A 24,571-nucleotide genomic window follows, 5' to 3' on the forward strand; every position below is an offset into this window, starting at 1 on the left:
GGTTTCAAAATATGAGAGGACTGCCAAGCACAGGCATCTGTGACCAGAGAGCACATGAGTGACAGGCACATTTGTGAAAATGAAAAACATTTTCACGTTTACACAACGGCTGTATTTATAAGATCAAATATACATTAGGCATGATTCATAATGCTTGTGAACCTGTAATATTAGAAGTCTGTAAATATTATTGTGGTAGTTTACAGTAGCCTAAATGTTTATCACAGTGTAAAATGATTTGTATTACATACTTTAACCTTATATGAAGTTATACTGTCACTATTTGAGAATTTTGAGAATTTTATATTTTGACATATACTCCTATCTTATACTTATTCTGTTATATCAATAAGTTGCAGAATAGTTTTTTCTTTTGTGTAACAAATATAAACCTTGCTTTGCTTTGTTCTCTTCCCAGCACGCTTCTTTTTCGATAGACACACATGTTGTCATCTTATATGAACACCTGAAAAGCACAAAGAACTTTGTTTTAGCATAATTCAACACAATTAACCCTTACAGTACTCTCTCACCCGATAGGGACCCTAAATATACTGTAAAATGCTAGATTTTCTCAATAGTAGAAACGTAAGGAATATTTATGTTTTTTTTTATGTTTTGTTCAAACCTTGCAGCACTTTCATGAATGCCTGGATGAAAACCTGATCTCACTGTAAGAGTTATAATTGCCCACATAAAATACTTAAAAAACACTTTACAGTAAGATTTAATTGGTTAACATGAATAAACATGAGCTGTTAACATATTTCTAAAACATGTATCAATCTTGGTTATTGTTCATTTCAAGCTTTATTAATATATTACTGCAATCAAATGCCGTGTCTGTTGATCTTATTTAATGGACCTGAGCTAACATGAACTATCAATTAACTAACATTACCACAGATGATTAAATACTGTAATAGCCCAAATGTATTGTACATTTAATGTTAACTAAAGAAACCTTATTGTAAAGTAATTACTAATGAATTTCCATATGAAGTTGCTACAGAAAGAACGACTAATGGTTAGTTAGCATAAATCAGCAATCATTAAGAGTCACATATTTCCTTTTAGCAGAAACTGGTCAAACCTGTACAAAACGAATAGAAAGGGGTATGAGGAAAAAAGAATAATGGACCTACTGATTTAATACAGTTAAAATGCTTTCGAAAACCTATACCTATTTTTGTACTGTCTATGAAGCTGAATAACCCATACGCAATGGGTATTATGCATAATTTCCCACCTTCTGGAGTCCTGCTGAAGTGAGTCGAGCCATTCGCATTGGAGCATCACACATACGTGTGACTCTACGTAAGACTCTTGACCAATCAGCGCCTGTGTGCCGATTTTCCAAGATCTGCAGCGTTGAGCATTAGAAGCGCTGAAAGACAAGAGCGAGCGCAAAGTGACAAGACCTCTTCACTCCGCCAGATAACATCCACAACGTTATGAGAATACAGAAACCAAAGCAACAGCGGAAGTAAGACGAGAAAAGAAGGAAACGTCTGCTGCTGTTGAACCAGGGACCGCCACTGGATCACTTTATACCGGCACATGTAGCGTCTTGCTCTTGATGATAAGCATCTGCGCAGAAGTCGTTCTCTGGCCGCTATAGAGAGGTTGCGCTTGGAAGTGTACGAAACTTTTTGATATTTTGTTTTGCCTGTGACGTTTTGGAATTAGATTTATTAAACGTCGACTTTCCGTTATACTGTGGATTTTAAAGGAGAAAAAGAAGGCTTATATATAGTGTGGATTTTCTCCGCTTTCTTTTCTTTAGTACTATTCTTTTATTTTACTCTTATCGCTATTATTTATATAGTAGCCTCTTATATTTTCTGGAGGAGCGCTACCGCTCAAGACGCCCGTTTTCGTGGATTCGACGCAGGTGCTTCGGTCCTGAAGCGCAGAATGGAATTATTACTTTGACCCACGATATCACGGTTCATTCATATTCAGCAGCTTCGCTTTTGACTGTTTTGAGAGCCAAAGACTGTTCAGTGAACACACCACTGGAATTACAACCATGAACGTTGTCGTTTATTCGATACAATTATTCTTTGTGGCTCTCCTTCATCTGTCTGCTGTTAAGGTAAGGATGTGCAATTTAGTGGTTTTCAAATGATGGAAGGATAGAGCAATTCATTTTTTATTAATGTGTAAACCGAGCTCAGGATATAATGCACTTGTCCAGTGCCATTACACCATTTAAACACTAGGTTACCTGAAGTTTCACGTGGGATTTCCTGCTTAAAATAATAGCTACTGTTATATTAGAAATATTTATCTATCAATATTGTGCAGCCCGACCTGTTCCTTTTCTGAGAAGTAACGTACAGGGATTTAACATAAATTACACAAAGGGTTTTGTTAATTAAAAATACTACGTAATAAAACAGACTACGTGCTGTAACGGGAGTATACAAGCTACGGGAGGCTAAATGCGACGAATACAGACACAACATTCACTTTCTGATTTTTATTAGTGCTCGCAATGCATTGATACTTTAAATACTGCAACCAGCTGCTCTCTTGACGAGAATAATGACAAGATATTACCTGAACGCTTTCATTTCTTTGTCTCCCGCCTAATTAATTCATTTACTTGAATCGTGACATGGCAACGCACGTAGCCTATGTTTGATGTCGTGAAACATATTTGTATGAGGTGAACTACCGTCGTTTGGTTGGTTGTTTCGTCGTCATTGTCTCAATGTTGTGCGCAGAATATATATATAATATATATATATATATATATATATATATATATATATATATATATATATATATATATATCTCTGGTAAGATATAAAGGAGATGGTCTGTGAGGCAAACCGGCGAAATTCTCACGCAACACTGAGAGCTGTTGCGCCAGTCCACACGCCACGCCACGCCACCTGCAGTAACGCGCCCAACCAGCGACCGATCACGCGCTCACGCCAGCGAGACTAATCTGTAGGCGGGAAAAAAGAATAGTCTTGAGTTGTAGCAGCAAAATCATTTGCTCTCCGCAGCCGCTTTGAATGACAAATGAACTCCCTTACTAAGAATTTAGAAGATGAAATTCCATTAAAAAAAGGATTATAAGAGATTATATACCCTGAAAAGAATCTAAGACTTCTTTCTGAAAGCATTCAAACTCCCATAGGCTATTAGATTTTGAAAGCCTCTCTAGTTTTTATGGGTCCGGGGCCCACTAGAGGGCCTTAGCAAACTTCCAAGGGGACCATTGGATGACTTACAATTATTAAGATAAATCTAACTTAATCTAATTTAGTTAAGTTAACATCCAAAAAGGTTGCAGTTTGGGTTTATTTGCGATTACAGGGCTTCTTTAGTTGTACTCACACGGATCATAGTTAAGGCACTAATTTGTAATAATAAGGTACAAATGCCAATAAATTGATATCATATTTCTTGCTTTTTTATTCGCACCATCAACAGAGGTGGATTTTACATATGGTTCTCGAAACTAATGGAATCATGAAATCAACTGATGCTTATTGTCTATTGAGACTGCAAGTTTATGTTAATCAGAAGATTAGAAAACAAGCAACTTTTTAATCATTACAGCAGTACCAGAGGAAATATTTTAGCCTAAATAGCCTATTGGCGGCACTAAAAATATTTTCTTGGCCAATGGGAGTCAAAAAGGTTGAGAACAATTACTTTAAACTCCTATAAGAGTCAAAAATCCTTACGTATATACCAAGCATCTACAGTAATTCTAGATTCTGGCTATGTATTGAGTTAATAAAAGTGCATTTGGTTGTGTAAAACGTAACGAAATGTTCCATTTTCGAGAGTTTCCCGAGCATTACTATTGGTTTCTTTCAGTGATGTATAACGTAAGATTTAACCTGTTTTAGGTGTTCTGTGACTTACAATTGTCACTTTTCTGTCCTGACAGGCTGCCCACATACCTAAAGAAGGGATGAAGGGCAAAAATGAGGGTAAGTCTCTTTATATGTACAGTGTTCGTAAATGTTGAAGTGTGTATGATATGAAAAAAGAGTCCAGCACCACCTGGAGGATGTATATGTAATGACATTCTCAAGGCAAAGATTAAACTGCCAATGGTTTTATCCCAGTTGTGAGGCAGGTAATACAGTACATAGCCCATCCAATACTGTATGTTTGCTGTTCTCTTTTGTTACGCAACACTCTCTCTCCTCAATCAGTTTAATGTCACTTACATAAATATTTGCTTGGACCCTCGAGATTAGGAGTCAGGGTATATTTCCCACCCTCATTAGGATCGTCAAAGTGAATAATTTATTCTACCCGCAAGCAACCTTGTGTGGCGTCATTGACCATGGCTGTGTTTGTTTATTAACAAAGATTGCGTGATTTATTCCTGATTTGCCCTCAAGGTCACAATTATTTGTTAGCAGTAGATCTGGTTGTTTGTATAGAGTCCCTGTTACGTTTCTGGGGGAACGTGTGTTGTTATTTTTACGTCATTCCCAATCTGCTTCCATTCATAAGCACTTTCCCACAATGTAGAGCTCTCTTATGCTAAACAGTTTTGATTTGTATTAAATGAACATACTGAATCTTGGTTAGTAGTATTCAGTCCGTTTTTATTTGACTTTGCACTTTGCTAAGTGATACAAACATCATGGCCGTAAATGAAGAAGTGGCATGATAGAGCACTGGGTGAAATGTGGCTGGTACCACCAACTGATTACTAGCAGTTTCTGACTTTATCATGATCAGCATCATGAATGCAGTTGTGTTTGGTTTTCTTGCATGGCTCTGGGGCACTGACAGATTCATGGGTGGCAGGGAGTGTCTGGCAGGGTGGGCTTCTCCTGGAGGTCAGGTGTCTGCAGTGAAGCCTGGCGCCACACTGCCTGAGGTCACGCTTTTCCCTGGCAGTCTGCGGGTCATGAGGCACTGGGGTCAGAATGAATGATGGGAAGTCAGTACAGACTAGGGTGGATGTGCAAGTGGGGCGCATGTGCTGCCTTTTTTTTGCCCACTTGGGAAAGTCAAGTGAAGTCCCTAGTGAGCAGAACAGGCCTGTGTGAGGTGTTACGCCATGGATCTGACATTAATGGTGCCTTGCTCAGGAAATATTTGTTTGTGTAAAGAATGGAAATGATTTACTCAATCTAATTTGATTCCAAACATGCATGCTGTTATTTTGACCATGTAACGCAAAAGGAGAAGAATCTTCACGCCGCTCTTTTCACAGTTACCATGACTGCTGGCTAAAAATGTGCAATTTAGTAAAATAAAAATATAGCAACTTTAAATGTAATCCTTAGTAACATATTAAGGTTAAAAAGCATAATCACATACTTTACATGTGGCTTAGTATTTTAGTTCACATCGAAATAAGTGTCTTCTTTAAAGCACGAAAAAAGATTAATTAAACAATGATTTAAAATATGCTTCAAAGTTAAACTTTTAATGTGCACTTTTTAAAAGTGTACTTAAGAATGTTAAGAAACAGTCATGAAATTCACCTTTAGTTACATGAACATTATATCATGTCTAAATGTACAAAAAAAAAAAATAATAATAATACTTTTAAGATCTGTACACTACAAGTGCACATTCAATACAATTAAATGCACTTCTTTTTCACAAGGGTCAAGACTTCTGAGAGACAGACTCAGTCATGGTCTTTATGAACTGTCATTACATGGAAAAGAGCTGCATGAAGATACTTCAAAAATTCTCTTTTTGTGTTTCACAGAAAAAAAAAATAACAGCATACAGGTTTGGAAACGCATGATGGTAAGTAAATACAGAGAGAACTTCATGTAAACTGTGCCTTTAATTTGACAAAAAAAAGAAAGAAAGAAAGAAAGAAAAAGAAAAGAAGGCATCAGTAGTATGACACTGACTGAACTCTCACTTTGCTTCCTCTTTAGTGATTCCCTTCATGGATGTGTACAAAAAGAGTGCATGTAAGACGCGAGAGTTGCTGGTAGACATCATTCAGGAGTATCCTGACGAGATCGAGCACACCTACATCCCGTCCTGTGTGGTTCTCATGCGCTGTGCAGGCTGCTGCAACGACGAAGCACTCGAGTGTGTCCCTACAGAGACCCGCAACGTCACCATGGAGGTGAGACTGGTTCAATCCAGCGCGTGCTTCCTATGACTTCATGCTTGCCCAACACTGGGACAGCGAGGTGGTGTTAACTGGCATGCCAGCTATGTTGTTTACCGCTGCACACTGTGTTGACACCCCGTTTATGTGGCTGAAGTTGCTCTTGGCCACAGTTAAGGCCTGGTCTTGTCATTCATTTAAGTCTGTAAAATAAAATAAAAATGACAAAGTACACTCATGGTTGCATGCTTACATACTAAATGGGATTTTTTTTTGTGTTTTCCTGTAGGTACTGCGAGTCAAACAACGTGTTTCGCAGCATAATTTTCAACTGAGTTTCACAGAACACACCAAGTGTGAATGCAGGTACGTCTCTGAATCTGAGATTAAATCCATCTTTAAGAAATGGTTAATTCCAAGATGTAAACTGTCCATTATTCTTAAAGTTTACCCACTTGTTGTTCGCTATGCTGTTTTTTGTTCTACTAGAGCACATAATCTTCAATAATTCAATACACATAAAGATATTTATTGGCATCTATGGTTCCAAGAAGAGCATTTAACATCCATGAACACTTTTTTTATTGGACAAAAGCTTTTTATAGTGGAAAAAGTTTCTTTGGATAATTAAATTGTTCTTTAGATTTAGAAGAAGAAAAAATGGTTCTTTTAAGAACTGTTCACCGAAAGGTTCTCTGAAGGGACAAAAAAAAAAGCTTTTTCTATGACATCACTGTGAAAATGTCCTTTTGGAACTGTTATAATGTAGTGTGTAAATAGTGACAATGTTTATTTTGAGTGAACTGTTCCCCTTAAATAATGAAACGTGATTTAAACCTCTGTTGCATCTGTCTTTTTCAGGCCAAAGGTAGAAGTCAAATCAAAGAAAGAAAAGTAAGTTGAGTTTTATTTTTGTATTATTATTATTATTTCCTATGTCAAGCTTTTGGGTGATTTAAAGATAACAGATCTTTCTGAAATGGTCAATTCTTCCACTTTTCAACTTGGACATTGTGGGATTTGGTTAAGATTCATTTGTTGACAGCGTGGATGGTTCTAGATGGTACATGGCTAAAAATTGCAATGACTGGGTTGATTGAGCGGCGATGAGAAGCAGCCAGCTGGACACTATGTTAGCAGTTAGCACAATTAGCACTTATCAGTCAGTCTATTAGCAGTAAAGCTCAAGTGACGCAGTATATCTCTAGCTGCACGCCTGGACTGACCAATCAATTTGAGAGCATAATGCACATGTGTTTTCAGTAGGAGCTAGTCATTCAGACTTGATTTGTCAGTGGGTCAGGGTTTAAATTATGTACATTACATGACTCTTTATGAGTCTTTACTGTCTGTATGTGAGTGGAGCGAATGTGTGTGAGAAATGAAAGTATGCATATCTTCATCATTGCCAGAGTAATGCTTGCTTTGTCATAACTGGTGCATCCCATTTGCTTATTGTTGAACACTAGTGTTAAGGTGATGAACAAGAATTTTGCCTTGAGTGAGAGCACTCTAAATGAACTCGAATGTCCACAGTGCTAGCACGGTTCACTTTGTAAACACACAGCACTGTGAGTTTACTATGTTCACTTACATGTAATTCCAAACATAAAGTTATCCAGCTCACAGCGTCTCAAAGTCATCAAAAATGATAAAACCCTGTCTTCAGCGCTCCCTCTACTGGATCAGTACGGCCACTGAGTACTAAAAATTCACAAGCATTGTCCTAGCATTATAAAGAAATAAATGAGTGCATATTAAATATAACAAAACCATGGTATTAGTCATTATGATGCTCAATTGTTTGGTAATTTTGTCGCAAATATATTGTGAGAATTCCTTAAATCGCCCGGTTACTACTGCAACCGCCTCGACACACCCTCAACCCTGTTTCCCACAACAAAGCTAATAAAGTGAAACACTCGACTGTTCTCACACCCACATAGTCAAATCAGCTTCCACTAAATGATACAACAGCCGAATCCCTCCTAATCCTCAGGCGCAAACTCAAGACTCACTGCTTTCAATGGCACTTAATCATGACGCAACACCCAAAACAAACCTGCTTTTTCTTTTATTTGTCTCTTTATAGCTACTGCATCTCCATTTCTGCCAGGTAACCATTCATAATTGAATGCTTTCCATCTGCTGAACATGGCACTATCATAAAGAAATAGTAATTATGCAAGTCATTTTGGATAAGAGAATGAGCTATATTCTAAGTATGCGCTCTCTGATAAATTTCCAGTCACAATAAATAAATAAATTAATAAAAAATCATGACGCTTGCTTGTTTGTTCTGAAACAAACATATTTTACCATATTTTAGCACATCTTACCATATTTAAATATTTTTAAAAAAGGTTTGCAACAGCAATTTGATATATATATATTTTAAATGTTCAAATAATATGCCTTCAAATGTGGTAAATCTCAAAAGTGGAGTGTTGAGCTGGTCAGGTGTCCACCAGGCCTCCCTGAGGTTTTACAGCCCATGGTGCTTGTGTTAAAGCCTGGATTGCTCTCTTAAGAGTGCTGACCTGCTGATAACAGAGTCTTTTATAGGATTGTTTCCGTTTTTCTTTTGAGGCGAGGCTCCTGCACTTTATGACAGTCTGTGAAGACCACCCGCCGCTCTCCTCATACCGCAGTTGCTCAAGTCTGACCCTTAACTGCTTCCCCACACTAATCATAGTAACAAGTGTCTGTCGTTAACCCACTTTTATTTTTACCTTTTTAAATAGTAGGTGATCCTGAGATGGAGGTCATTGTTGGTTACCTTGAGCTCTTTCACAAACCTCATTTAATGCTATTGTTTCTTAAAGCGATACTCCACTCCAAAATGAAAATTTTGTAATTAATCACTTTACCCTTTGTCGTTCCGAACCCGTAATATTTTGGATGAAAACCAGGAGGCTCGTGTCTGTCCCATAGATTACCAAGAAAATTACCCTGTCAAGGTCCAGGAAAGTATGAAAGACATTGTCAGAATAGTCCATCTGCCATCAGTGGTTCAAACATAACGCTATGAAGCCATGAGAAAAGTTTTTATTTAACTTTATTTTATTAACTTTATTTTACAATTCATCTCATCTGTGTCTCTCCACATCAACATCGTGCCATTTTGGAGAATATGAGCTGAACGCTCTTCTGTGTCATCAGTGACACAAGGATAAGATTTCGACATGTATTTATGGTTTGATTTGAAAGAAAACAGCGTATCCTTGTGGAGCGGCTGACACAGAAGAGCGTTCACTGCCTGCGTACAGTTCATATTCTCCACAATGGTGCTATGGTGATGCGGAGAGACACTGAGGAGACGAATTGTTGGATAAAGTCATTATCTTTGTTTTATTCGTGTACAAACAGTATTCTCGTCACCTTATAACGTTACGATTGAACCACTGATGGAGGATGGACTATTCTGACGATGTCTTTCATACTTTTCTGGACCTTGACAGAGTAATTTACTTGGCAGTCTATGGGACAGTCACAAGCCTCCTAACTTAAATTGTGTTCCTAAGATGAACAAAGCTTTTACGGGTTTGGAACAACATGGGGGTAACATTTTCATTTTGGGGTAGAGTAAACTTTTAATGGGATAGTTCACCTAAAAAAAAGGCTCACCCTCAACCTGTATGAATCTTTCTTTTGATTAAAATAGATAGATAGATAGATAGATAGATAGATAGATAGATAGATAGATAGATAGATAGATAGATAGATAGATAGATAGATAGATAGATAGATAGATAGAAAATATCTAGATAGTTTCTGGTCGACATTGTCACACTTCCATAGTCAAAGTCAAAGGGAGACAGCAGCTGTTTGGTTACTGGTTTGGTTTCATTCAAGTCCAAAATATGATTTAATATTGATGAATCAACCCAAATAGATTAATTTATACCAATAAATCCTCATTTTATGAGTAAATACCTCTTGAAGGTAACAGGTAACAGAAATATCAAATCAAATATTCAGAAAAATAGATAAATAAATACAATAAAAAAACTTTTTTTTTCACAAAAAGGCTTTTTTTTTTTTTAACTACACGTTTTGTTCCTTCAACTAAAAACCGCCTTGACACCAGTTGGTCATTTCAAAAATGGCTCTGAAAATTGAAGTTAGTGCTGAAAAAAAAAGCTCTTGCAGCATCTTTTTGCTCTGATATTTTATGTAATGGGAGGAGGGTAGGTTCAGGTCAAGGAATGTTGCCAGTTTAATTGGATGAGCGGCGGCCGTGTGCGTGGCTGCACCTATAGGTTAATGCGAGCGTACAGAGATGGATGTGGTTAGCTGAGAGGGCTAAATGAAATCCTTTGGTCATGGGGCTAAGCGCCGGCTCTCTGCGTGTCATCTCTCTCAGCACGTAGGCAAGCGTTCACACTGGGGGCGGGGAGCCCAGCGACTCTCGCTTCTGATTCACAAGCTCAAGTTCAGCTCCTTGTACTTCGATACTTACCTCTAGGCTCCTCAAACACACACACACACACACACACACACACACACACACACACACACACACACACACACACACACGCTATGGCTCCGTTCCTTCAGCTGCTTATTTGGACTCTAGTGTCTGCCGTTGATTCCTGCTGAGGACTGTCCATGACGCGCTGCTCCTCGCTTTAATTGATGGCGAGTTGGGTTGTGTCAGTAGGATAATTTTAGTGGTCTGTACTAATACCAGAGGAATTTCACAATTCTCAGAACAAATTTAAATATAACAGCAAAAATTTATAATGAATATGAGTTTTACTTATTTAAACTACTAAAAAAAAAGGTTCAAAACTGCCTTTGCACTACACACATTAAGATTTCTTAATGTTTTCTAAATGTTAAGGTTTATAAATTATTTTTAATGTTTATGCTCAATAAGGCTGAGTTTATTTGATCAAAAATACATTAATAGTGTGATATTTTATTACAATTTAAAATAACTGATTTCTATTTCTGATTTCTATATATTTTAACATGTAATTTTTTTTCTGTGAGCAAAGCTGTATTTTGAGCATCATTACTGTAGTCTTCAGTGTCACATGATCCTTTAGAAATGCTGCTCAAGAAACATTCATTATTATTAATGCTGAAAGCAGTTGTGCTGCTTCATATTTCTGTGGAAACCGGGATAGAAATTATAAATGAACATTAAATGTCTTTAAAAAAATTATTTGTAGTGTTAGTTAATATCAAAGTAATATTTTTATTAAACAAAATGTAAATTAATTATTAATTAAATTAATTACATTAATTTTATATATATATATATATATATATATATATATATAAAATGTAGTGTTTACTAAAAAGTATGTTTTTTTTAAGTATCAGATTTTGACATCCTTAGTGCTGTTTGATCTTTCTCAGCAGCTTCATTTAGATGTCCATTTCTTGCGTTATTTTCCTGTTTTGCAGAAAACCCAGAGTGGGGAGGGTTAAAAGCCGAAAGAGAGCGAGAGAGGGAGATTCGGGCGATCTCAGCGCCTCGGCTCACCTGCGCTCAAGCAGTATTTTGCTCTCAATCATTGGCTTTATTTCAGGGCGGCTTGTTTGCTCTTTGTAATCTCACTTGTCCTGTCGGCTTAAAGCCCCAGTCTGCATTTACTTGCACTCTAATTCACACGGCCCGCAAAGAGGAAAGCAACCAAAGGTAAATAAACAGAGGTTGCATGGCTGTCTCTGTCATTATCGTACTAATGTCCTGCCACAGCTGGGATGACGCCACGCTCGTGTGATCCCTCACCTGTATTTCGGGCCCCTTCATGTTTCTGAGATCAGCAGTTGAATCTCTCTTCTGTAGAAGGGCTTGTCTTTACTGCACTGAAAACAGTGACATGACTGTGCCATTTATTTAAAATGCATTTTTATTATTGGTCTAATTGAAAATTTGGTTTAAACCTCTTTTGTTCCGTTCAAGGCAAAAATAAACAAAAACTAAATAAACAATAAAAATGGTATTTTGTGTGTGTTGATGTGCAGAACACATACTATTTTTACCTTTTCATTTATTTGATTATGTTTATGTGAATAAAAGAAAAATATGATGCATATTTTAAAACAACATCATTATAAAAATTAAGGTATTTCAGAGTCGCCTTTAAATTAAGTCAACTTAATGAAACATTGACTAATAAAATCTTTTTATTTTTACTGTAAGTGAATATTTTACTTTCATATTACAGTTGGTTTTGATTTTCTTTATTATGTTTTTTATTAGATTAACCTACATTAAATAACCTTTTGGCTGATTTCTAAAGAAAATATATTGATTAGGTATGGTTTGGTCTTCATGATAAATAAACTTTTTACTTTGTGTGAAGGTTTTTGTCTTTGGGAAAATATTCTTATTGAACCAAAATGTAAGGGTTGAACAAACCAAAAACAAATACATTTGCCTGGTTACGTTTGTTGTTGTTGTTTTTTTCAGTGTAGGTGCAATTACACAATTGAGAAAGTCACATTTTAGAACAGATAACGTGCCTAAGAAACTGTTTTAGTTCAAAACTGTGAAAGATTTGTGCTTCTGTGTCAAGTTTCTGTAGCTGAACAAACCACTTTAACAGACTTTGCATTTGCGTCATACTGCTTTCATTCGCATTCGTGTATATGTGAATGTGTGTATGTGAATGCACTTGTCTGTCAGTCCAACAACTGTTCTCGTCTGATTTCAGTGTTGCAGCTCTTCACTGTGTCTCATGTGTGCTCACTGATGGATGAATGTATGAAGTCATTATTTCCTATCATCACACACAATCTGCCACTAATGCTACCCATCTTCAACACAAAGCAAAAAAGGACCCACATTTGTGCAATGAAAGGAGGTGGTGTGTGATGGTGAGGTGCATGAGCGTGTGTGTGTGTGTGTGTGTGTCTTCAGCTCTCTGCCCAAATCACTAGTGCTTAGATGTCTCTCTGTCTCTTCCTTCTGCTTCCCTTGCAGCCACTGTGAGCCTTGCTCAGAGAGAAGAAAGCGCTTGTATGTGCAGGACCCCCTCACCTGTAAATGCTCCTGCAAATTCACACAATTGCAATGCAAGTCCAGACGACTTGAGTTAAACGAAAGAACTTGCAGGTTTGTTTATAAACTGTCACCACGTGCAACATGCATCTTCTTATCGAGTCATTTTCCCTTCTATACTGAATCTGCATGGTGACGTGGTGTGTGTGTGTGTTTGGTGTATTTCAGTGAGAGACATTTAATGTGCTGAATCTGGTGCATTACTGCTGCGCACTAACAGTGACATCATGTTTTTGGTGTTAAGCGTAGAAATGATTAACAGTGTACATGAACTGAATTTGCCTGTATTCTGTCAACAAGCAACATGACTTTGTTTTTGTGTAAACAGGCAGGTATATGCTGCATATGTGTGTGTGTGTGGGAAGTGCAACTCACACATCCTGCTCTCAGTAATTCATTGGGTTTTGTTTTTTATCTTGTCATTTTATGTTCATAATAGGTCAAAATTGAATTCGGTATTATTGATTTTGAAAATCTTTCCATTATCTATTCATATTTCAGATAACTAATATGTGAATATATAAGTGTGTCCATGCTGTCTGCTTCTCATCAACTGTCCCACTAATTTAAACTGTGTGACCATATGCTAGCATTCTGTATTTGTTGTCCAAATGATACTGTTATGTTTTGTGGAGATCACAGCATACTTTGATCCTGTGCTCGTTCCACCCAAACCAATTTTTTTTCCCATCCAAAAATCCAACAGCTGAACATTTTTACATAACCACTATACAGATAAAATAAAATGTTTTTGATTAGACTGCCAGAAATTACCGAATTTAGTTCTTAAGTATTAAGAATTAAGAGATCTTAAGTATTAAGTGCTCTTAATTGTACTGAATGTTCACTTGTAGTGTACTTCAACAAGCATATCAAATTCTGTACTTGCTGATAATATAATATGAATGAAATAAAAGGCAGCTTAAGTGAATTAAAGAGAGGGACTTTCACGACTGCTTCATAACATCCTTAAGTACACTTTTAAGTAATGAAAAAATTAAGTTTTAAATATAATTATGTTTTACTTTTTTAATGTGTAAAATAGTTTTTATGTGTTGACTAACACACTGCACATGTAAATTACTTGATTATAATTTTAACTACTTTCTAGCTTTTACTTGAAATTAATATATTTGAAATGCATAAATGTGTAGTTACAAATGTAAGTACTTGAAATACAAGATTCAACATAACTGCCAGTACAAGCAGTGTACTTTATTTATTGGACTACAAGTCCTGCGTACAGTAAGTGCATCAAAAAAATCCCTTTAGAGTTCAACTACCTGCTTTTTAAACTTAATCTTAACATATAATGTTTTCTCACATTTAGTTACATTTCACACTTATAGTATATTATTTGAAAAAAAATGTTTTATATATATATATATAATATATATATAATATATGTATGTTTCGTTGCGAGCACTTCTTTTCTATTGTAAACATAGTAGCATGGGAAAAGACTCTGATTAACTCTGGTTGGGTGGCAAAACCACAGATCAATAAGTGCATAGGCTTTTCTGGACCTATTTTTACACAAATGTCAAGCAGATCTCTAACCAGTCCGTTGTTCTCTTTCAGATGTGAAAAGCCAAGATGATGAGTGTCGTGCTGGGCAGAACAATGAATGAAGGATTTTTTTTTTTTTTTTACGGCACAGCACTTTTTAAACCTGAGGATGCATTCCCTGGACGAACTGCAAAAACTAGCCTGAACGAAAAGACAGAATGAAACGAGGGCAGGAGATACCATCCCGATGTAAATTTTTAAGATAGTAATATATGAATATATAGAATATATATTATATATATGAAATGACAATGACAATGTGTGTCGCTGCTATCACCTACAAGTAAACGAAGACGCTGCTTGGCGTGTGAATGGGATATATTTCAGTGTCACTGCACCTGGGCCTGTGATTGGACAGAACACAGTGAGGTAACGCTGTGGATTCATATTTAAAGACTCGGATCGAATGTCCAAGACTTCAGTGAAAGGTGCAAACGACAGCCTCCAACCCTTTACATGAACAGTTACAGACTGTCAATCAAAGGAAAGGATAGCGATTCTTTCCGGAATGTTCGGAACAGTGGGTCCAGGCATGGGATACGAATGCGGAACTATCTCTTTCTGTGATGTCACTCTCGCTAGGGTGAAGTCACCCTGTACTGACTAACATCCAATAGGACTTGGTGTGATAATACTAAAGGGATATTACATATATGTACATATGGAGATAAAATAAAAAAAAAGGTACAAAATTCAAATCGTTTCTGACTTTTGCTAAGGAACAGACTCGTTCCATTCACCGCAGTAGTAAAAGATAACACAAATATCTAAGTTTAACGTTTTCCAAAGAGAATATTGCACAGGAGTTTAGGAACTGTTCATTACCACACAACATCTGTGTATTCATATCTAATATCCCTTTGTGTAGTTCACTACATCTAATTTATAATGTTAGAATATGTTCAGTATTCTGTGTATTTAATTTGATCTATTTATATTCAGTGTTATTGTTGATATTGTTTTGATTTGTTTCCTATTGACATTGTCACCAATTTGAAAAACTGTGGACGGCTTTAAAGAGCGAAAGACAAAAGATAAACAAACACTTCAACATTCCTGAAGCGCCTTTTTATTGTCACGTTTCTGTCTGAGCGATCAGTTTGGCGGAGATACGAGGCCTGCGGACGAGGTTTTATGATCGAAAAACAAACATTCTCTTTGTATGAAAGTGCCAGAAATTAGTTTTTGTTTGTTTGTTTGTTTGCCATGTACAGCCACATTTTCAGTATATTTTCACAGTAATATATTTATTGGTGCTGTTAAATATTAACATCCTTTTGTGTTTTTAGTATAACTAGTAAACATATTTATTTTCAAATGATATTGTTTTTTATTAAAGCTAAAATGGATTTCTGTTTCTGTGCTGTTTTTTGTCAAATGTTGGTACATTTATAAAAGTAATAATACATTTTACTTGTGCACTCACTGTAGGGCAAAGCAACTGCAAATTACACTTTAAGTCAAGATGCTATAAAGCAATAAAAACGATGCCTAATATCACATATTCCATACAAATATTTAATGAAAACACTAGGGTAAAATTTCACTTTGACTTTTTTGAAAGATACATGGAAACTGCATAAAAATCATCACTGTTTTTCTCAATGATCTGTGAAAAACTACCATCATTTACACACCCTCATGACATTCTGACTGTGTACTGTTTTCTTTATTCTTTAAAAACTTGCTTTACTTTTTCATATAACTATAGTGGATGGTTATTTATGCTTCCAAGCTCCAAAAAGGACCAAAATCTCCAAAAAGTCATACGGACTCATACTCTGTATTTTAGATCTTATGAAGCCATTTGATACGTTAGTGTGAGGGGGAAAAAAATTTGGATGTAATTTATATTAAAAAAATAATAATAATAAATTAATGATGTAGCATGTGTTTTAGAATAAAAAAAAAAAAAACTTTATATCATTATGTCTCATGATGGTGCCTATTTATACTCATCTCGGACTTGAACAGGCCGGTAAATATATTATACAATAAGTCAATATAGACATATACAAAAGAAGAATGAAATTTATAGAAACAGGACCATGATTTGTCTGCGTTTTCTGCATTGGTTCCCAAATTACTGATCCAGACAGCACAGAAATGAAACAAAAGGTTAATTACATATGCATGTTAGATAATACGACTTTAAGGAACAATTTACTTATGAAACATCCTTATGAAGGTTAATGATATAGATTACAGCACCTTTTACACTCGCCATGTGACTGATACAAAATCCTGATCAGGATTATAAGCACTGCTTTATTTCCTTGACCTTTGGTTGTGTCTAATGAATGTGAGGAGATTCAAACCGACATTCACCACCAGAAAGCTCTGAGAAGCTGTGTTATTTGCCTTTTAAATCAAAATGTATTTATTTATTGTATACATTTTTTCAAACGTAAACACTTTTGTGAATACAATGTTTTATTTCTTTGAAATAAAATGTTTTCCAGAATGTCAAAGCTTCTTTTCACCAGACAGGAAAAGTGTGTACATTGATTTATAGTGCCAAAAGAACAACAAAACACCATTAATGTACAATACAAGTAGTCCAAAAAACTTATTACAATAACCTTTGTTTTTGGCAATTTATTTATTTCGTAAAAAAACAAACAAACAAACAAAGAAACAAAAGGATTAAAAAATATACCTTCTCATAATGTTTTTAAACTCAATTGCTAATTATCATCTAGCAATTCAGAGTTTATCTCTTGCATTTTTTAGTTTATATCTCACAATACTGAAAATGTCTGAATTGTTAGATACAAACTCAGAATTATGAGAAAAAAGGTCTGAACTGTGAAATAAAACACTATTTCACAGTGATTCAAGAGGTCATGGAGAATCGTGAGATCAAATGTCACTAGAGAAGAAAAACACATGGAGGACAGTTGACTTTGTCTGCTGGCTGTCCTGGCGTGCATCCTGTTGTACAGTAAAAAACTAAATAGAGAAAAAGAATATGAGAGATGCCCTTTCTCAGTACTCTAATTTCTTGGCTATAGAAGCACATCTGGTCAGTGATGTTTAATCACTAATTGAGATTGATTTGAGTTTGGTTACACGCGTCTCCATAACATGATATTTTGAATAAAGCCCCTTTGCAACAAGCCTAGAGTTGGGCCAGGCATTTAAAGCCATATTGAAAGCAACAACAGATGGTTTACCTCAGATCTTTAAAACAAATGAAAGAGGTCATCAGATACCCATTTTCCACAAGTTGATATGATTCTTTAGGGCCTTAATGAAAAGTCTATAACATACTTAAAATGTCTCAATGGTAGTGTTAAAAACACCTTTTTTACCCTGTCAAAAACAGCTCTTTTCACAGCAACCCGTTTTGTTGCATGTCCCTTTAAATGCTAATGAGCTCTGCTCACCCCAGCTGCGAAACTTGCTAACTAGCACATTATTAGGAAAGGTGATTTGCAATGATTCATAAAATAACCTTATAACCTCACTCACTTTTTCTGTAAATCACAAATGATTCGTGTGAACATACAGTAGACCCATTTAGGCAGCTCGGGAGTGCATTCCCTTAAAAAACAAAAGTAATCAACTGCGTCTTCAGCGGCTCAGATGTCAGGAGCAAATGAAGACTGCTATGTTCACTATTACATCCAACAACAGAACACATCAGTCCCTTAGGAGCCATGCCTGTCTAAATCTGCTCTGGAGGTGAAACAATGGTGGACTGATGACAGTCACTCAGGACGGGTCTAAGATAAAACCCCAGAGTCAATCAATAATTGTGGGAGGGGCCTGGGTCTGTGTGGCATCACACAACCAAGAATCTGAAAAAAAACCTAGGGGAATTTTTACCATTATAGGGTTGATTTGTACACTCACTGCTAACAAACAACACGTGAAAGTGAATTTTTCATCCGGTGACGCCTTTAAAAGCAAAGACTTACATTAAAACTGTGAACTCAAAGTGATTCAACACACGTATTCTATGACAAAGATGGTATTTGTCGCTCAGTATGTACATTTAATAATGTTAAAAAGGTTTCATATTTATGAATTCGATAATAAACATCTATTTTGTTGCCAGTGCAGCACGCTTCCAGTGAGAGCTTGCCCACACGTTACGTTGTTGTGTCACATCTGTATCTGCTTGTCTATCATCACCGTAGTATCAAGACAACGGTGAGACTACATCGACCTGTAAGAGAGTTGAATTATCATCATTGGTCACTTTAAGCTTCCCTTCAACGCAGAGCTCAGCCAGTCCTTCAGGCCTGCCTCAGCTGAATGCCTGCAGTCCTTCATCTTCCCCGTGATGCCTTTTAGCGATGTAAAGCCTCAGTTTGTGCAATTACCAGCCTCACCTGAGGGAGAGGCTCTCTTCGCTCAACCTTGGCTCCTCCCACCCTTGGTTCCACTAGAGACCCTCAGCCTTGCAGCTCCACTGGGTTCCCTCGTCCCACCGGCTACTCAGTGGTCAGTCACAACTCTACTCACGCCACAGGCTTACAAGGCTTCCGCTGTGCTCAGTCCTTCAACCTGCAATTATTTTATTCTAATTTTTTATCGTCTTTCATCTTTTTCATTTTCAGACCTTCCTTGAAAGTGCCAGGAAACAAGCTTCCATACATATCAGTTTAAAGGGTTAGTTCACTTCAAAATGAAAATTCTATCATAAATTACTCACTCTTATGTCGTTCCAAACCCATAAGACCTTCGTTCATCTTCGGTGTACAAATTGAGATATTTTTGATAAAATCTTAGTGCTCTCTGACCCTCAGTAGACAGCCAGAATAAATTCTGTTACTATGCGGTTATTGAGTGATTACATTTTTAATGAATTAATCTTTTCTTTGCCAGCGAACCTGAGATCCAGAGGCATCTCTGCTATTGTTTCTTTGTTTAAGGGTGTATGGCCAGGTTACACTAAACGCTGAAGTGAATGTGGCCACTGACTCAGCAAATAACACACTTAAACCCAGAGGAGTTGCACTCTACTTTGTACAGAGAGACAAAGGTTTGCTCTTTAGTAAGAAATGCATAGTTGCAGCATTGAGTTGTAACAGTCTTGTCTCTTGAGGCAGCGAGCGCCTGACGGGTGAGAGATTAAATGCTCCCTAGATGGCCCTTGTGTAAACCTGTCTTTGGTAACCATGAACCTTACACCCCATGCAATGTCTACAAAGAAGTCCAGCAATATTAAATCCTGAAAATGGAATGGCTTCAGTCTTGTAACTGAATATTTTTCATCTAGATGTTGAATGTGTACTGAGTGAATTAAAAAGTGTCTCTTTAGGAGTCCATCTGAGATTTCCCGGTTCACATGTTGTCACCAGAGCAACGTGCCTGCGATCAGGTAGTCTGCTGTGGAAACTGCCCTCACAAGGATCCAGCGGACGTCATCCAGTCACCTGCTCTGCAAGTGTTGCTCACTGTGTGTGTGTGTGTGTGTGTGTGTGAAACTGTTCTATCATGCTGCTAGAAAGGACTGACCTATATTTAGCTACCTAGGAAATATACCAAGTCATCTGTCATCTGATCTAAAGCAGAACACAGACAAAGATAGAGATGTATCTTTTCCTTTGTATCAATCTTGTTCACACTGGTTTTCTAACATAGACAGGTAATGTACTTCAGGATCAGACCCAGATCCATGCCATTTCTGTCACTCTTACTCTGTAACCATATTATTTTTATAGTAAAAAGAACAATTGCATGAATTATGCATAATGGCCTCTCCATTATACCTCTAAAAGTTATTAGATTTTATTTAATGTTTTATGTTTTTCAGTATAGGGATAATTATAATTCAATTAATTCAACTCTGTCACCATACTTTTTTTGTACAGTAATTCTACTACTGTAAAGCTGCTTCTTAGAAAGATTTTTTTTCATGAAAAAGTCAACCCTGATACAATTATGAAAGAGATATTAAAATGTATTAGTAGAATCTGTTTTATTTTGATTCAGATACATTTATTTACTCCTAAACACATTTATTTTTAATAAAATGTTATAGTAAAATGTGAGTCAGTGGCTGACTCACTGAATGAAGAGATAGCACTGAGTGGTACAATAATAATACAGTAAATTTTTTCCATTTTACCTTTTAACAGACTTTGGAGTGGATTGAGTAACTGTAGCTTGTGATACTGTAAATGCTTGAGTAATTATTGGAGCGTAAAGTCAATGCTTAAGCAAACAATGCTGGTGTCACATTCTCCTGTCTGGAGGGCAGTTCAGACCAGTACTGACTGGAGTTGATGGATTGGATCCAGATCATATATCAGCTGACAAAAGAAACTGAAGGTTAAGAGTGACTTTATGCATGTCTGACAAATCTTATGAAATTCTATTATCTCTAGATCTTTATGAATTCTGTGTAGGGAAAAAATGGAAATGAAAGTTATATTGTATACGTTTATAGAATACATTTTGTTAAATGAAATTGGTTCAAATTATGAATTTAAAGGAGATATGTGGAGGTTTTTACTTAAAAAAAATCTTTAAGATAGAGTTTTCATTTGTACATGTACGAGCCAACCATGATGTAAAAAAAGAATGACACCTCGACTGTCCACCACGGTTGCCTCTATCAGCCTGTAGGCTCAATTGTGTGTGGAGGAGTCGGGCCCGAATTGGCGCGAAAATTCACAAAATGTGACGTCATGTGCGTTCTCGTCTACTTGGGCTTACAACCGTACGGCACGACAGCCATTATAGTAAGCAGCGGCAATAGTGTTTTCAAATGGACTCTGCGGATGGAAAGAAGGGACCAGCCTCCAGCACAATTCAGACACCCACGGACACTCCTCGTAAGTAAAAAAAAAAAAAAAAGAACGTGCGCACTGAGAACGAGCATGAGACTGGCTGCAGTTCCTCTAACGGCCACTAGTGTCAGTAACGGTTAGAAATTTCAGAACCTACGCAATGCTCCTTTAAAGACAACAAATATTTGCAGACAGTTTATTTAATATCCACTGGCTTTATTATTATTATTATTATTATTATTTTAAAATAAATGAATTCATGGCATTTTAAAAAAGTTTTCTAAATCACAACTAAGAAAAATTGACAGCATGGTTGTATTAAACACCTCATATAGCACTAAACTTAACTTCCAGAGTATAAACTATGCTATAATCAGTGACTAAAAAAACAATGTCATGAACACAAAAGGCTGGTTTCTATGTATGTTGTCAAAACATGCTTTTCTTTATTTAGACTGGTTAAGTAGCACGTGAGAGGAATCAAACCGATTGATCTTCTGGGTGGCACACACACACACACACACAGGCAGACAGACAGTGTGTTTTGTGGATAAGGGAATCAACATGAATTAACTGATGTGGGGGTTGAGCAGTGCATTTAATAGGATTCTTTTGTAAACCTGCCTGTTCCTCTCCGATAAGACCCATGTATGAAACACTTTTAAAAACATATCACCCCTTTTTCAACCTGTCAATCTCACTGTGCAGGATTGGGCAAAACATTTGTCCAAAACATTGCATATTTAAAAAAAAAAAAAAAAAAAAAAAGACTAAATTTCACTCTACTGATTATATAATGACCACTTATAAAAATCAGAAAATTCCAAAATCCATTTAATAATTTCATACGTTAATTCATATAGGCTATATTTGCAACACCATTCAAAAGTTTGGTGTCTATATTTTTTTGTTTTGTTTGTTTGTTTAATATATTTTTGAAAGACATCTCTCATATGCTCCCCAAGGCTGCATTTATTTAATCAAAAAGAGAGTAGAAGCTTGAATTTACTTTCAGCAGTACTGTTTTATTTCCAAAAACAAACAAACAAACAAACAATAAATAAATCTGGAGAATGGGATACAGAGAATGCAAAAAAAAATAATAATAATAATAATAATTAAATAATTAAAAAATAAAATAAACTGACAATAACCAACCAACTCAAGATAAAAACACAGACAATATGTACATGGAGGAAACCCTGAACATATCAGAACAATATACAGGTGAAGAACATAATCTGTGACCATTACAACTTAATATGAAATAATTAAAAACCAAGGCAATAGCAACAGCTCTGAAAACAGAAACAAGAAGTGAAAGGAGGTAATGGTGGACCTCAGGGGGTGGGAAAGAGGGCTAGGTCTAGGTCCCCTGAGAGGGAGAAGATCAGGTTTAGGGGGTGGTGGGAGCAGAAGGCCACCATGGTCAGTGGAGAAAGGAGTCCTGAGCTCAAAAAGATGATTCCTTCAACCACAGTTGATATGGTTAGTTCAGAGACTGTGATTGTGCCAGTGGTGACTGAGGACTGGGGAGAGCCAGCTGAGCAGGAGAACAATAGCCACTTTACCACTGTCGGACCAATGTAAGCCATCACTTTCAACAGGCCAGGCGGGCTAATAGCCTTGGACCTACAGCACTGATTACTAATTACTAATTACCCTCATGTCATTCCAAACCCGTAAGACCTTCGTTCATCTTCTGAACACATATGAAGATATTTTTGATGAAATGTGAGAGCTCTCAGACTCTGCATAGACAGAAAAGCAACTGAAATGTTCCCAGGTCCAGAAATGTAGGACATCGGTAAAACAGTCCATGTGACATCAGTGGCTCAACTTCAGTTTTTGCGAAGCTACAAGAATACTTTTTGTGCACAAAGACAATAAAAATAACATAATTTATTCAACAATTCTTATTCCCTGAGTTATGTCTTCCACCATTTTACAGAGTATCACAATGCATATGCACACTTTACCCTAAACATAAACAATGCCAATTATGCAGTTTATGTTCATGTACGTGCTTTCTCCCCCAAACGTTAACAATGCTGCTTACGTAGATTACTCTCTTGGGTACTCTCCAAAAAGGCATAAGACATAACTTGAGGGAGAAGAATGCTTAGATTAATTATGTTATTTTCTTTTCATTGCACTCAAAAAGTATTCTCATTGCTTCGCAAAACTAAATTTGAGCCACTGATGTCTCATGGACTGTTTTACCGTTGTCCTTACTACATTTCTGGGCCTAGGAACATTGCTTTGCTGTTTATGCAGGATCTGAGAGCTCTCAGATTACATCAAAAATTTCTTAATTCATGTTCCGAAGATGAACAAAGGCCTTACGGGTTTGGAAAGAAATAAAAGTGCTCTATGATATATTGTTTAGTGGACCCTTACCTTTCTAACTAAACTAGGATTTACAGCAGTGGATGCATTTATGACTCGTTATCACGATGAATCTGGTACGTTGTGCGTTTTGATTATGCATGTTTTTATGTGTACAGCTTACACAAATTTAACAAAAACAGCAATCTATCGTCAATGCTTGAGGCTTAGACCTTTAGAATGATATATAGTTTTTCTAGATTAATTATGTCGCTTTTCATATAATCTATTCATAAACATTGACATGTGCTAACAAAGAGCGTTCAATGCGCCGGCGTCCAGGTGTGGGTTAGCAGGTTAAACTTCATGGTCCCAATCTCTGGCTCCACTTCAAGCCTCCGAGCCCATGATTCCACATTAGCCTATCAACCCATCGGCTCGACCTTGGCTTTTTGATCCCTGGGCTCCACCATGGGTCCTCATTCCTCAGGTTCTGTCGTCTCCCTCAGTCCTCTAACCCTCTGGCTTTACCAGGTTCCTTCTTCCCTTCATCTCTACTATTGTCCTCGCTCCCACTGGCTCCTCTGTGTGCTAATCCTTGGTCTTGGCGAAGCTGTGGCTACACCTTTCTTGCTTTGCCTGGGTTGGTTACTGTTTCCTGTGTCCCTGTTCATATGTTGTTGTAGTTACTCATTTGTTAATTGATTAACCCCACTTGTTCCTTGTTATTTTCCTTGACCTTTCACTTAGACAGTGTATCCATAGCTCTCACTTTAAGATGTTCTTTGTCTGTTCTTGTCTGTATTACTATGTACTACGATATATTTTCTTGAG

The 24,571-nt window shown here is 36.7% G+C and overlaps 1 protein-coding gene across 5 annotated transcripts; it reads left to right on the top strand.

Annotated features, from left to right (window-relative positions):
- Positions 1–1,395: 1,395 nt before the first annotated feature.
- On the top strand, positions 1,396–16,012 carry vegfaa (vascular endothelial growth factor Aa). Of its 5 annotated transcripts, none has more exons than XR_009437640.1 (7): positions 1,396–2,098; positions 3,917–3,959; positions 5,892–6,088; positions 6,363–6,439; positions 6,935–6,967; positions 11,492–11,726; positions 13,017–13,153. XR_009437640.1 is itself a non-coding variant. In XM_059567245.1 (7 exons), exons 1-7 carry the CDS (start codon positions 2,033–2,035, stop codon positions 14,692–14,694), a joined length of 567 nt encoding a protein of 188 aa, XP_059423228.1. In that variant the 5' UTR covers positions 1,397–2,032; the 3' UTR covers positions 14,695–16,012. The 5 variants fall into 5 exon arrangements, 4 of the variants coding, with proteins under 4 accessions (XP_059423229.1, XP_059423228.1, XP_059423231.1 ...); XM_059567245.1 differs by lacking the exon at positions 11,492–11,726 and adding an exon at positions 14,676–16,012 and having other exon boundaries at positions 1,397–2,098; positions 13,017–13,148; XM_059567246.1 differs by lacking the exon at positions 13,017–13,153 and having other exon boundaries at positions 11,492–12,631.
- Positions 16,013–24,571: the final 8,559 nt, after the last annotated feature.

Source organism: Carassius carassius, chromosome 15 (genome assembly GCF_963082965.1).
Source record: "Carassius carassius chromosome 15, fCarCar2.1, whole genome shotgun sequence".
Taxonomy (NCBI): domain Eukaryota; kingdom Metazoa; phylum Chordata; class Actinopteri; order Cypriniformes; family Cyprinidae; genus Carassius; species Carassius carassius.

Excerpts from the sequence above, each read along its gene's own strand:
- vegfaa (XM_059567245.1), top strand. The coding sequence starts at position 2,033 with ATGAACGTTGTCGTTTATTCGATACAATTATTCTTTGTGGCTCTCCTT. Across the intron at positions 3,960-5,891 it reads GATGAAGGGCAAAAATGAGG|TGATTCCCTTCATGGATGTG; the intron begins GTAAGTCTCTTT and ends CTTCCTCTTTAG. Across the intron at positions 6,089-6,362 it reads CCCGCAACGTCACCATGGAG|GTACTGCGAGTCAAACAACG; the intron begins GTGAGACTGGTT and ends GTTTTCCTGTAG.